Source organism: Taudactylus pleione, unplaced genomic scaffold (genome assembly GCF_031769625.1).
Source record: "Taudactylus pleione unplaced genomic scaffold, aTauple2 ptg000244l, whole genome shotgun sequence".
In the NCBI taxonomy this organism is placed as follows: Eukaryota; Metazoa; Chordata; class Amphibia; order Anura; family Myobatrachidae; genus Taudactylus; species Taudactylus pleione.
Window position 1 is genome coordinate 13,767,633 of NW_028284646.1, and position 12,915 is coordinate 13,780,547.

General features: G+C 54.2%; 1 protein-coding gene across 4 annotated transcripts in view; it reads right to left on the minus strand.

Annotated features, from left to right (window-relative positions):
* CCDC150 (coiled-coil domain containing 150) overlaps positions 1-12,915 on the minus strand; it is a 183,867-nt gene that overhangs the window by 47,111 nt on the left and 123,841 nt on the right. For all 4 annotated transcript variants that reach the window (XM_088479720.1, XM_088479723.1, XM_088479722.1 and 1 more), the window contains 2 exons: positions 11,335-11,378; positions 10,422-10,505 (listed from right to left, as the gene is read on the minus strand). In XM_088479720.1, coding sequence (XP_088335846.1) covers positions 10,422-10,505; positions 11,335-11,378 — 128 coding nt within the window. The remainder of the gene's footprint in view (positions 1-10,421; positions 10,506-11,334; positions 11,379-12,915) is intronic.

Here is a 12,915-nt window from a genome sequence, read left to right on the forward strand (position 1 = left end):
TGACCCGTAAACGGGCAACCTGTGATTGTGACGGGAGGCCATCAAGTCCAGCTCCGGCAGTCCCCACCTGTCCACGAGTAGCTGAAACACCTCTGGGTGAAGCGACCATTCCCCGGGATGCACGTCGTGACGGCTGAGGAAGTCCGCCTCCCAATTGAGGACTCCGGGGATGAAGACCGCCGAGATCGCTGGAATGTGACCCTCCGCCCAAGTCAGGATACGAGACACCTCCGACATCGCTGCCTGACTGCGAGTTCCGCCTTGGTGATTGATATACGCCACCGTGGTGGCGTTGTCGGACTGCACCTGTACCGCCCTTCCGTGAAGAGCGGGGCCGGACGACTGCAGGGCCCTGTATACTGCCCGCAGTTCCAGGATGTTGATGGGGAGAAGTGCTTCTTCCGCTGACCAACAACCCTGAAGCGACAAAGAGCCGGTCACTGCCCCCCAACCCCGGAGACTGGCATCCGTCGTGAGCAGGACCCAGTCCGGGATCCAAAATGGGCGCCCCTCGACCAGATGAGCTGACTGAAGCCACCAAGCCAAAGATAGCCGAACGTCCGGAGACAACACCAGCACCTGAGAGCGGATCCGGTGAGGTAACCCGTTCCATTCTGATAGAATCAGCCCCTGCAGGGGCCGGGAATGGAACTGGGCAAATTCCACCATGTCGAATGTCGACACCATGGACCCCATCCTGAACTTGGGAACTCTGAGGAATTTGTTCAGAGACTTCAAGTTGAGGATAGGGCGATGAGAACCATTGGGTTTCTGCACCAGAAACAGAGACGAATAATACCCCGTCCCTCGTTGTGATAGAGGAACGGGAACAATGACCCCTGCTTTCAGCAAGGACTCTATAGCCTCCTGAACCTGTAACGCCTTGGTCTTGTCCTGAGAAGGACTTGTGCAGAAAAACTGGTGGGGTGGTCTGTGCCGAAAAGACAGGGCGTACCCCTGGGAGACCACTTCTCGAACCCAGGCATCCGTGGTGGTATTGTGCCAGCACTGGGCAAATAGAAGAAGTCGGCCTCCCACTCTGAGGTCCCCCAGAGGGAGGCCCGTCCCATCAGGCCGCAGGTTTATCTTCCTGCTTGGAAGAAGGGCGCCGAGCACTCCAGGCTTGCTTCTTGGGTTTAGAGGCCGTCTTACTCGCAGACTGTCTCGGGAAGGACTGACCTTTCGCCTTACCCTGAACCCGAAAGGAACGAAAAGCCGAACTCCGAACCTTAGCAGGCAGTGCCGCCGAAGGGAGGAAGGCCGACTTGGATTTAGCCAGGGTGTCCACTATTTTGTCCAAGTCCGGACCAAATAGTAATTCCCCATTGAAAGGTAAGGCCTCCAGACCTTTCTTTGAATCAGAGTCCGCTCTCCAGGACCGCAACCATAAGGATCGGCGGGCAGACACCGCTGCAGCCGATACCCGCGAGGTCAGCAGACTAGCATCTAAAGAAGCTTCTCCAATGTAAGAAGCAGCGTCCCTCATTTGTCCCAACAACGCCCGCTGGACATCCGGAGCGTCGTCCGGGAAGGTATCTTCCAATGCATTGGCCCACCCCTCAATGGCCTTGGCCACCCAGGAGATGGCCATGGACGGTCGGGCCACTGCCCCGGAGAGGGAGTAAATAGACTTTAAGCAAGTCTCAACTTTCCTGTCCGTGGGATCCTTCAGCGAGGATATCGACGGTAATGGTAAGGTGGCGCCCCGAGTTAAACGGGTGACATGGGAATCCACCGCCGGTGGAGTTTCCCATTTTTTACAATGTGCCTCAGGGAAGGGGTAATTAGAAGCCAACCGCTTCTGAGGAAGGAATCTCTTACTGGGCGCCTGCCAAGCTACCGCCATATGATCCGTCAACTGATCCGACAGGGGAAACACCGCAGAAGCCACCTTAGTTTTTTTTGAAACTAGGAAACTTCGACTTAGGAACCGGTGCCTCATCCTCTATAAGAAGAATAGCTCGCACCGCCCTAACTAGTGCTCGCACATTAATGGACGACTTGGTATCCATTTCCTGGACCGAGGCGTCCGAGTCAGTGTCATCAGGGACCTCCCCATCATCTGAGGAACCCTCTGAGTCCGATACCTGAGCAGCCCGTGTCATGAGTGGGCGTTTTGAAATCCTAGAAGGCATGTCAGTCTGCAACATTGACTGAAAAGCCGAGGAAGCGGCCGCCAAATTTTGCACGGAGTTGGAGAGCACATCCACCCAGGGTGGAGGAGTCACCATAGGGGCCTGAAAAGGTACCACAGGCTGCTGCGGCACAGGGGAAGCCTGTATATACATAGGCAACCCCGCATAGGGACCCACCGACTGAGACCCAGGAGGACTCCGCAATAACTGCGGGACACCCGGGGAATGGGGGATGGTCGGCTGGGACAACGACCTACTAGGGAGAGCAGTCGGGACCGACAGACGGTCCGCAATAGACACCAGAACTTGAGAAAACATCGCCCACGGTGGTTCCTGCGCCAGAGAAGGTCTGGATGGGCCAGGAGCCACCTGGCATCGACTACACAGGCCATCCTGTGACAAATCCTCCCTATCTACTCCTGCAGAACAGCGTCCGCAGGAGGCCAACACCGGAGCCACTGAGCGCTCAACCTCCTCGTCTGACATGACAGAATATATTATATATCTGGCACCAGGGTAGAAGTAAAACGCACTCACCGGTGTGCTGAACAACAGCCCACAATATGGCACTGAGTAGCACACAACTGTATGTGACGGACCTCACAAATACGTGATCTATATAAGTGAGGTCAGTAGAAACGCCCCTCCCCCACACATCTGTAGGGCTTGTAGGAGAAGTAAAGGGATAGGTATAAGCTGACAGTAAGTAGAAAATAAGCACAGACAGGCAGCACTAGCAAAAATATGAGATATGGTAAGAACTTACCCTTGTTATCTCTATTTCTACGAAGTCCATAGGGTTCCACAGGATACCTTGGGGGTATAGGTGTGACGTCAGTCGCAGGGCACCAAAGAGTTAAGCTTTCAGCCTCCCAGGATGCACTAGGTCCCCCTCCTATACCCCGCCCCCGGGCCAAGGCACCTCAGTTAGTTACCAAGCCATAGGCCGGAGGAGGAGAAGGAAGAGAGAGAACAAAGATCTGGACACATACAAGAATCACATTCTCACCAGAGGGAGACGGAAAACCGGTGACCAGAGCAAAGCCCATCTGCAGCACAGGTGCGACAGGGCGGGAGTCCTGTGGAACCCTATGGACTTCGTAGAAATAGAGATAACAAGGGTAAGTTCTTACCATATCTCATATTTTCTACTTCAGGGTCCATAGGGTATCCACAGGATACCTTGGGGATGTCCCAAAGCAGTATCCTTTAAGGGTGGGGACGCTCCTGTGCAGAAAGGAGAATCCGCCGCCCGAAGGAAGCATCCTGAGAGGCGAAGGTGTCAAACCTGTAATACCTCACGAAGGTATGGACAGAAGACCACGTAGCAGCCTTGCAGATCTGAACTGCCGAGGCACCACGTCGAGCTGCCCACGAAGGACCCACAGACCTAGTGGAATGAGCCTTCAGAGAAGGAGGGACCGGTAGGCCTTCATGAAGATAAGCTTCAGAAATAGCCATACGGATCCAGGCTGCCAAAGTTTGCTTTGAAGCAGGCCAACCCTTTTTACAGAAGCCATAGAGGACAACAAAGCGTCCGACTTCCTAAACGAAGAAGTGCGGTCAACATAAGTCCTTAAGGCCCGCACAACATCCAAAGAGGCCTCACCCACGGAAAGACCCGGTGAGTTAAAGGCCGGAACAACTATTTCCTCGTTAACATGAAACTGGGAAACAACTTTGGGAAGAAACTCGGGCCGAGTGCGGAGCACTGCCCTGTTCCCATGAAAAACCAAGAAAGGGGGTCTACAAGAAAGAGCCCCATACTCAGAAACACGTCTGGCTGAAGCAACGGCCAGAAGGAAAACAGTCTTAGCTGTTAGCCATTTAATATCCACTGAGCCCAGTGGTTCAAACGGCGGTCCTTGGAGAGCCCTCAGGACCACAGCCAAATCCCAAGGCGCCACAGGTGGAACAAAGGGCGGCTGAATACGGAGAACACCTTGCATAAAGGTGCGCACATCCGGGATTGTAGCAATCCTACGGTGAAACCAGACAGATAGGGCCGAAACCTGTACCTTCAAAGAAGCAAGGCGAAGCCCATGATCTAGTCCCGCTTGCAGGAAGGCGAGAATCCGAGACAGACGAAACTCCCGCGGTGCATAACCTCTCGGTCGACACCACTGGAAGAACGTATGCCACACGCGATGGTATATCCTCGCGGAAGACGGTTTCCGAGCTCGTAACATGGTACGCACCACAGAGCTGGAAAACCCCGGGACCTCAGCATGGCCGTCTCAACAGCCACGCCGCCAAAGACAGCCGAGTCAGGTCCGGGTGAAGACAAGGACCCTGAGACAGAAGGTCCGGTCGTAGCGGCAACCGCAGAGGACTGTCCACGGACAGACCCTGAAGGTCTGAGAACCAGTGCCGTCTGGGCCACGCGGGAGCTATCAACAGGAGCGTCCCTCCTTCCTGTTTGAATTCCGGATTACCCGTGGAAGAAGGGAGACCGGAGGGAACAGGTATGCGAACCTGAACGTCCACCGGACGGACAGAGCATCCACCAGAGACGCCCCTTCGTCTCTTGTGCGAGACCCGTACACCGGCAACTTGTTGTTGTGCCGGGACGCCATGAGGTCAATTTCTGGAAGACCCCACCTGTCCACCAGTAGTTGAAAAACGTCCGGGTGCAGGGACCATTCCCCTGGATGAACATCCTGGCGACTTAGAAAGTCCGCCTCCCAATTTAGCACTCCCGGGATGAAGACCGCTGATATGGCCGGAAGATTGCGCTCCGCCCAAACCAGGATCCGAGAGACCTCTACGAGAGCCGCCCGACTGCGAGTTCCTCCTTGCCTGTTTATGTAGGCCACGGTGGTAGCATTGTCCGACTGGACCTGCACCGGGTGACCCTGGAGAAACCGCTGTGCCTGCAGGAGAGCATTGAAGACCGCACGGAGTTCCAAGATATTTATTGGAAGCTCCGCTTCTGTCGGCGTCCACCTGCCCTGGAACAAGTGTGGACCCGAAACTGCTCCCCAGCCCCGAAGACTGGCGTCCGTTGTCAACAGGACCCAATTTGGAACCCAGAACGGACGTCCCTTGTTGAGGTGGGTCGTCTTTAACCACCACGCAAGGGACAGGCGAACCTCCGGGGTGAGCACAATCGTCTGGAACTTCAGAGACTGAGGCAGCCCGTTCCACTTGGACAGGATCAGGTGCTGCAGAGGTCTGGAGTGAAACTGGGCGTATTCCACCATGTCGAACACCGACACCATGGAGCCCAGTAACCTCATCGCCGAGTGTAAGGACACCCGGCGGCTGTGCAGACAACTGCGCACCCTTGACTGTAAAGCAGAGATCTTGTCCTCCGTCACGAAGATCCTTTGCTGTCCCGAGTCCAATAAGGCTCCAAGATGCAGAATCCTCCGAGACGGGATTAGAGTGGACTTCTGCCAGTTGATTAGCCAGCCGTGCCGTTGCAGCAGTGCAATGGTCAGGTCCAAGTGGTGTAACAGGAGCTCTGGAGATCCTGCCACCAATAACAGGTCGTCCAAGTACGGCAACATGCGGACTCCTTGCAGCCACAGAGAAGCCGCCATGACCGCCATCACCTTGGTGAAAACACGTGGTGCTGTCGCCAGGCCAAAAGGTAACGCCCGAAACTGGAAGTGGTCGCTGCGGATTGCAAACCGAAGGAACTCTTGATGGCGCAAAAGAATAGGGACATGCAGGTAAGCGTCCTGTATGTCCAATGACACCATGTAGTCCCCAGGTTCCAGCGCCAGAATGATGGACCGTAGGGTCTCCATCCGAAACTTCGGGACCCGCAAAGACTTGTTGAGTGCTTTGAGGTTGAGAATCGGACGATATGACCCATTGGGTTTCTGTACCAAAAATAGATTTGAATAGAAACCCTGGCCCCTCTGGGAGAATGGAACAGGCACTATAACTCCAGCCTGGAGCATAGTGTGCAATACCTTCCGCAGCTCCGTAGCCTTGTTCCGGTCTGATGGTAGACCCGTGGTGAAGAATCGAGCCGGGGGTCTGTGCCGGAAGGAGAGGGCGTACCCGTGAGAGACCACCTCCAGAACCCAAGTGTCTGTCGTAGTGAACGACCAACACCGGGAGACCTGCAGCAGGCGGCCTCCCACCCTGGGATCCCCCAAGGGGAGACCCGGACCGTCAGGCCGCAGGCTTGTCATCTGGCTTGGGGGCCGGACGTCTGGTACTCCATGCCTGTTTCCGGGGCTTGACCGATTTCTTAGGGCCAGCCTGTCGAGGAAACGACTGTGGTTTGGGCCTGCCCTGGGCCCTAGATGACCGAAAGGACGATGGTCCAGAACCAGAAGGAGCAGCGGCCGACGGGAGACAAGCAGATTTGGCTGCCGCCAGCGTGGCCACAATCTTATCCAGATCCGGACCGAAGAGAACTTCTCCGGTAAACGGCAACGCTTCCAGACCTTTCTTGGAATCTGCGTCCGCCTTCCAGGATCGCAGCCACAAGGTGCGACGAGCAGCTACCGCTGCTGAAGAAATTCTAGACACCAGAGTACTAATGTCTAGAGCCGCCTCGTTGATGTAGGTGGCCGAATCACGGAGATTGCCAATCAACTCCGCCTGTTCGGCCGGACAGTCGGATTCAAAAGAAGCCTCTAATGAATCCGCCCAGTGCTCCATCGCTCTGGCAACCCAGCAAATGGCCATAGCCGGCCGTGCTGCCCCCCCTGCAAGGGAATAAGCGGACTTCAGGCAGATTTCTACCTTGCGGTCCGTAGCATCCTTAAGGGAGGACATGGATGGCATCGGCAATGTGGCACTACGGACAAGACGGGTCACGTGAGAATCCACCTGTGGAGGGGATTCCCACTTAGCAAAATAATTATCCGCGAACGGATAAGCCACCGCCAGGCGTCTCTGCGGCTGGTATCTTTTGCCAGGTTGTTTCCACGCCTCCTCTAAATGGTCCACCAACTGACCCGAAAGAGGAAAGACTGTGGCATCGCCCTTCACATCTTTGAAAAAGGCATACTTCGATTTAGCCGCTGGGGGAACTTCGTCCTCAATCACCAAGGCTATGCGGACCGCCCGAATAAGTCCAGGAATATATACTTTGGACTTAGCATCAGCGTCCTTAGTATGGAGAGGTTCCTGATCGTAAGGATCCAGAATCTCCCCATCATCAGACGTCCCTTCGTCATCCTCATAAGGAGCGGACAGAGACGCCACCGGCCTTTTATGAGGCCGCATCACAGACTCCCCTTGCAACACATCCGACAAGTGCTGTACAGAACTCGTCAGGGAGTTAACCCACGCTGGCTCCTGAGAACCCGGGAGCGGGGAAATAGGGAGACTGTGGGGTACCACCAATTGTCGTGGGAACCCCTGCATGGGTGACGACACCACAGACTGCTGGGACAAACCCATCGGAGTAAACGCGGGCTGCGGAGCTAACTGGCCCACTAAAGCTGTTAACGCCTGAGCGAAACAAGCCCAGGGCGGCTCCTGTACCGGTGCTGTAACCGTAATAGACCGCGCCATGGACAAACACTGCCGGCAAAGGCCCTCCGCGCTACCCTCCCCCTCCGCTAACGGTACTTTGCACGTGGTACACTGTAGCCGGAGGGGAAAATCACTTTCAGACATGATGGCACCACGTATGTGACCTCTCTCACCAATTAAGTATTAAATAGGCGAGAGACCACCCTGCAGCACCGCACCGCAAGGGCCTTAGCAGAAAGAACAGGGACAGTAATAAAGCTGACAGTTTAGAGAAGAAAAGTTACAGGCAGCGCTAGCACAGTCACATACAATGCAGAGAAATAACAATTCCTGCACTAACAGCGCTGATCACTCAACTACACAGACACAGCGCTGCATACACAGACCTGAGCCACAGCGGAGGAGAGGTATGCAGGGGGACCCAGACCACGATGCTTCCTTCCAGACTTCCAGCAGCGTTCACCATGCGTTGCAGAGAAGATGGCCGCCGAGGAGCAGAGAGAAGCTGGCCTGGGGGAGGAGAGCTGACACAGGACCAGTCAGCACAGTGCAGAGAGGGCTGTGTGCAGCGGGGGAGGCGCCGGCTGTGAGACAGGGAAGGCGCGCTCCCCTGGCATGCATTTAACCCCTGGGACGCCGCAGCGCTACCGCTCTGCTGCGGTCCGCTGTCCCAGGGGGTAGTGGAAGCGCAGGTTGGTCGCCTGGCTCCACGCTGCAGCCAGTCCCCAGGGAGCCCCCTGCCTGGGGACTTAGGACCATGTGATCAGCGGGGACCCACCGCGGGACCCCGCTGCTTACCTCTGTCCCCCTTGAATCCGGCCATGGTCCGGAGCATCTGGGGTCACCGCTAGCTGTGACCCCAGACGCCCACCAGCATCCCCGGATCAGTACCGGCGTTCTGGTACCGGCGGGGTGTAGGGAAGACAGCATGGACGTCAGGACTGACTGTCCATGCTGTTCATCCAGATGTGCAGCCACAGCTGCATGAAGAAAAAGCTTCAGGGGCTCTTCTAGCCCCCACTCCAACAGGTGCAACCGACTCCGGCCGGGCACCAAACTAAACTGAGGTGCCTTGGCCCGGGGGCGGGGTATAGGAGGGGGACCTAGTGCATCCTGGGAGGCTGAAAGCTTAACTCTTTGGTGCCCTGCGACTGACGTCACACCTATACCCCCAAGGTATCCTGTGGATACCCTATGGACCCTGAAGTAGAAAGTCACATACCATGCAGGAAGATATACTCACTGCACCTTTCCACTACAATCAACCTGCCCAGATTCAGTGTCTGGGAGGGCTATAGTGCTGTGTACGCTGTCCTTAATCAGGGGAGAGGTACACAGGGGGACCGGTCCGCGTGCTCCCTGAAGATCTGCGCTGCCACTGTGAGAAAATGGCCGCTGGAGACCTCAGAGGAGGAGTGGCCGAGTAGCTGCAGCTCAGCGACGCCAGACTCCGTGCTGAAAGGCGCGCTGAGCTGAGGGGAGGAGCCGCTGACAGGGAAGGCTTCCTCCCCTGGCTAGCATATTAACCCCAGGGCTTGCCGGCATCCCGCTTGCCATATATCCCTGGTGGTCTAGTGGTCCCACGGGTTATTCCTCCTCAGAGGGGGAGCCCGCCGCCACCGCTAGTGGCCCCCGGTCTGTCCCCTAGGACCGGGGGCAAAGGACTGCATCTGCAGGCAAAACCCGCGAGCCGCCGCTAATCGGCGACTCGCGGCTTACCTTGTCCCTGGCGACTCCGGCAGCAGTCCAGGGAGGGACCCAGAGTCCGGCTAGTACGGACTCTGGCCTCCCGCCGCGATCCCCAGTGCAGTACTGGCGTCGCGGCGCCAGCGGGGAAGGAGAGCGGCAGCGTGGGCGTCTGCATAGACAGCCCGTCGCTGCCACACTAGAGCCTCTGTTTTAAAATAAAAATCTAACAGGCTCTTTTTTTTTTTTTTTTAAATAAAAATAGAAAGCTTTTGGGGGCTGCTCCTGCAGCCCCCCTGCGCAGGTGACCCGACTCCGGCCGGGCACCAACTCAAACTGAGGTGCTGTGGCCGGGGGCGGGGTATAGAGGAGGACGGACCCAAGTGCATCCTGGGAGCAGCTAAAGCTTTAACTGCGTGGTGCCCATGGATCCAGATCCAGCTATACCCCAAGGTCAACCCTGTGGACCCCCTATGGACCCTGAAGTAGAAATACATTATAGATAACCCAGCGTAAAAATTATCTAGCTATAAGGTAAGCCCTTTATTATTTGCATTTCTATTTGCACCATACCTGTAAAAGGGGAATGGGATTGTTTTAATGGCGGCTGTATAGCTGTCGGTTCAAATCCCGACAGCGTCTGGCCGAGGGGAGGAAATCTCGACAGCGGAGGTAAGTATAGCTAACCCATCCCTCCCCCCCCCCTCTAACCCTCCTTTAGGGGTGCCTAACCCTAACCTCCCCCTATTAGTGCCTAAACCTAACCCCCCCTCCCCGAACCCTAACCCTCCCGGGGGTGCCTAACCCTAAGTCCCCCCCTAGCCTAACCCTCCCGGGGGTACCTAACCCTGAGTCCCCCCTTCCCCTAGCCTAACCCTCCCCGGGGGTGCCTAACCCTAAGTCCCCCCCCCACAGTGCCCTAAACCTATCCCTCCCCCCCCCCACGGGTAAGAGGACGGACGCCTGTACTTACCCCATTCGGGCCCGCGTCATTCTGCATTGTCGGGATTATGACAGGAGTCGGTATCTTGACGCCTATCATAAAGATACCTGGCATTCCGGTGTTGGGGTTGTGCCCGGCGGCCGCAACCTACATCCCATAAAAGGACCTTTGAGACTGGGGCAACATAGCAAGAGTTATTCTGTTTATTTTACCTGAACTTTTTCTGCTGCTTCCCACAGAGCAACAGAATCTCCACGGACCTCAGCAAGCTCTGCCTCATGCTTCTGCTGGATAGTCTAAAAGGTAATGGAGAATCACAGTCATGAGAACACTGATCAGCTGCAAATTTGTAACGTTATCACACAAAATAATAGAAGAAAAATAAAACTAAAATACAGTAAATGCAGAAACACACTGACAAAAATATAAATCTGATTTTCTTTATATAAAATGGTGCCATTCCAACCAGGATAATCTACCAGATCTCAGTTAATCATGTGCCAGCGTCAATAGTGTACATTCAATTTGCATTTTTTTTTTTCTTTTTAACCAAAACGTAGTTACCGAAGAGGTATGCATTCGGCATCCCGGTGGTCTGGATTACTCCTATTACTGGGGGCAAAATACTGACGCCAGGCAGACTCCTGGGTCCCGCATCCCGACTGCTGGGATAACGAAAGTATCGGGGGGTTAGGTTTAGGCACTAGGAGGAGGGTTAGGCACTAAGGGGGGAGGGTTAGGCACTAAGGGGGGGAGTGTTCGGGTTAGGCACCGGGGAGGGGGAGGTTAGGGTTAGGCAACAAAGAGGGAGGGTTAGGGTAGGGAGAGGAGGAGAGTTAGCATACCGACCAACAAGTGTTGGTATGCTTGCCCTTTCGGGATGCCAACGCCAGGATTTTAACAGCCAGGATCTCGAGCGCCGGCATCTCATACAGATTCCACTGAAGATATATGCACGTGACAGCAAGAAACCTACACCAAAGCTTCATTTCTGTGTCCAGCCACATTAAATATAACATGGACACCACAGTGACTGCTCATTGTCACCATACATATTCTCATCAGCAAGATAACTCTGGTATCAAAACTTTCCTGCCACTAAGCCACTGATCCCCTACTTCTTACCTTAACTTCCTCCTGCAGCTGGCTTACAAGTGAGTCTTTTGCCTCTGTAAAATAACAACACATTAGACAGCTCACACTGCACTATTGATAATTAGGTTTCCCAAACTACCACAAGATTGCTCCATGTTGCTGGCAAGCCTGACAAAGACATACAATTCAATAGCCCTCATTTAAGAAAAACACTGTAAAAAATAAAAAGTACATAAAGTTAGCATAGAGACTATGGGCCTGATTCAGACCCACTCGCGAGCGGCTGTCCGCTCGCAAGTGGGTCGATGGTGTGCACTGCGCATGTGCACGACGGAGGGAGCTCCGTCGTGCGCATGCGTGAGATGCGACGAGCGAAGGACTTTCCTTCGCTCGTTGTGTCTGATCAAAGGGGGCATGCTGTCGATGTTGATAGACAGCACGCCCCCTTAGGTGGGCGTGCCTCCCAGACGGGGGCGTTCCCAAGGGAACGCCTACCGTCAGAAGCCGGCCCCACTGACATCACTAGTGATGTCAGTGGGAGTGATTTTGGCTCTGATAGAGCCAAAATCACTCCGGGCCTTGCGGTTGAGAAACTCAACCGCAGGCTCCGGCTCGCAGTGGCGATGGTCGCGATGGTCAAGACCATAGGGACCATCAACCTGCACGCTCGTATAGGCTGTGGGTGGTGACCCACAGCTATACGAGCGTCCAGGAGGACGCTCCATAATTATGGAGGTGGGCCCTGATTCAGAGCGAGCGCTCTGGTCAGAGCGTCCGGCTCTGAATCAGGGCCTATATTCTGACTCTAAAGACAACCTGTCCCTTTTCAATAATAGGCCTTAAGATTTTCTATCCTCCTACCCAAGGGACGGGTTCCGGACTATAGACAGACAGGAATTAGTTAGACAATGTCTAGTTAGACACCAGATGTTAGACAGTTAATAGTTAGACAAGGATAAAAGTTTGACACAGACAAAAGTCAGACACACTAAAGTTAGACATGTAAAAAGTTCGACAGGTACAAAAGATCGACAGGGTCAAAAGTTTGACATGAAAAAGATCGACACAAAAATGGTCAACACATTTTTTTGTTTGTTTTGTAGGATTAGGGTTAGGCACTTAATGGAGGGTTAGGGTTAGGCACCAGGAAGGAGGGTTAGGGTGAAGATTAGGGCTAAAAAAAAATAATAATAATAGTCGACCATTTTTGTGTCGACCATTTTCATATCTAACTTTTGACCCTGTCAACCTTTTGTACCTGTCTAACTTTAATGTGTCTGACTTTTTTTTGTGTCTAACTTTTTCCCCTGTAACTATTGACTGTCTAACATCTGGTGTCTATCTAGATATTGTCTAACTAATTACTGTCTGTCTATCTCTTATACCACACCCCCAAGGGAGAACATAGAAAGCAGCGCTTGCTGTATGGAAAGGTCCTACATCTGTTTGAGGGTCCAACAGGATCATTTGGCGGTAGAGGGTACCCAGGAGAACTTTATATTACATTTTATGTATAGTTATACATTGTGCAAAGAAACCTATTTATTTGAATAACGACAGGTCCTCTTTCAGCCAATGACCACAATCTGCATACGTGTGCCATCAACACAC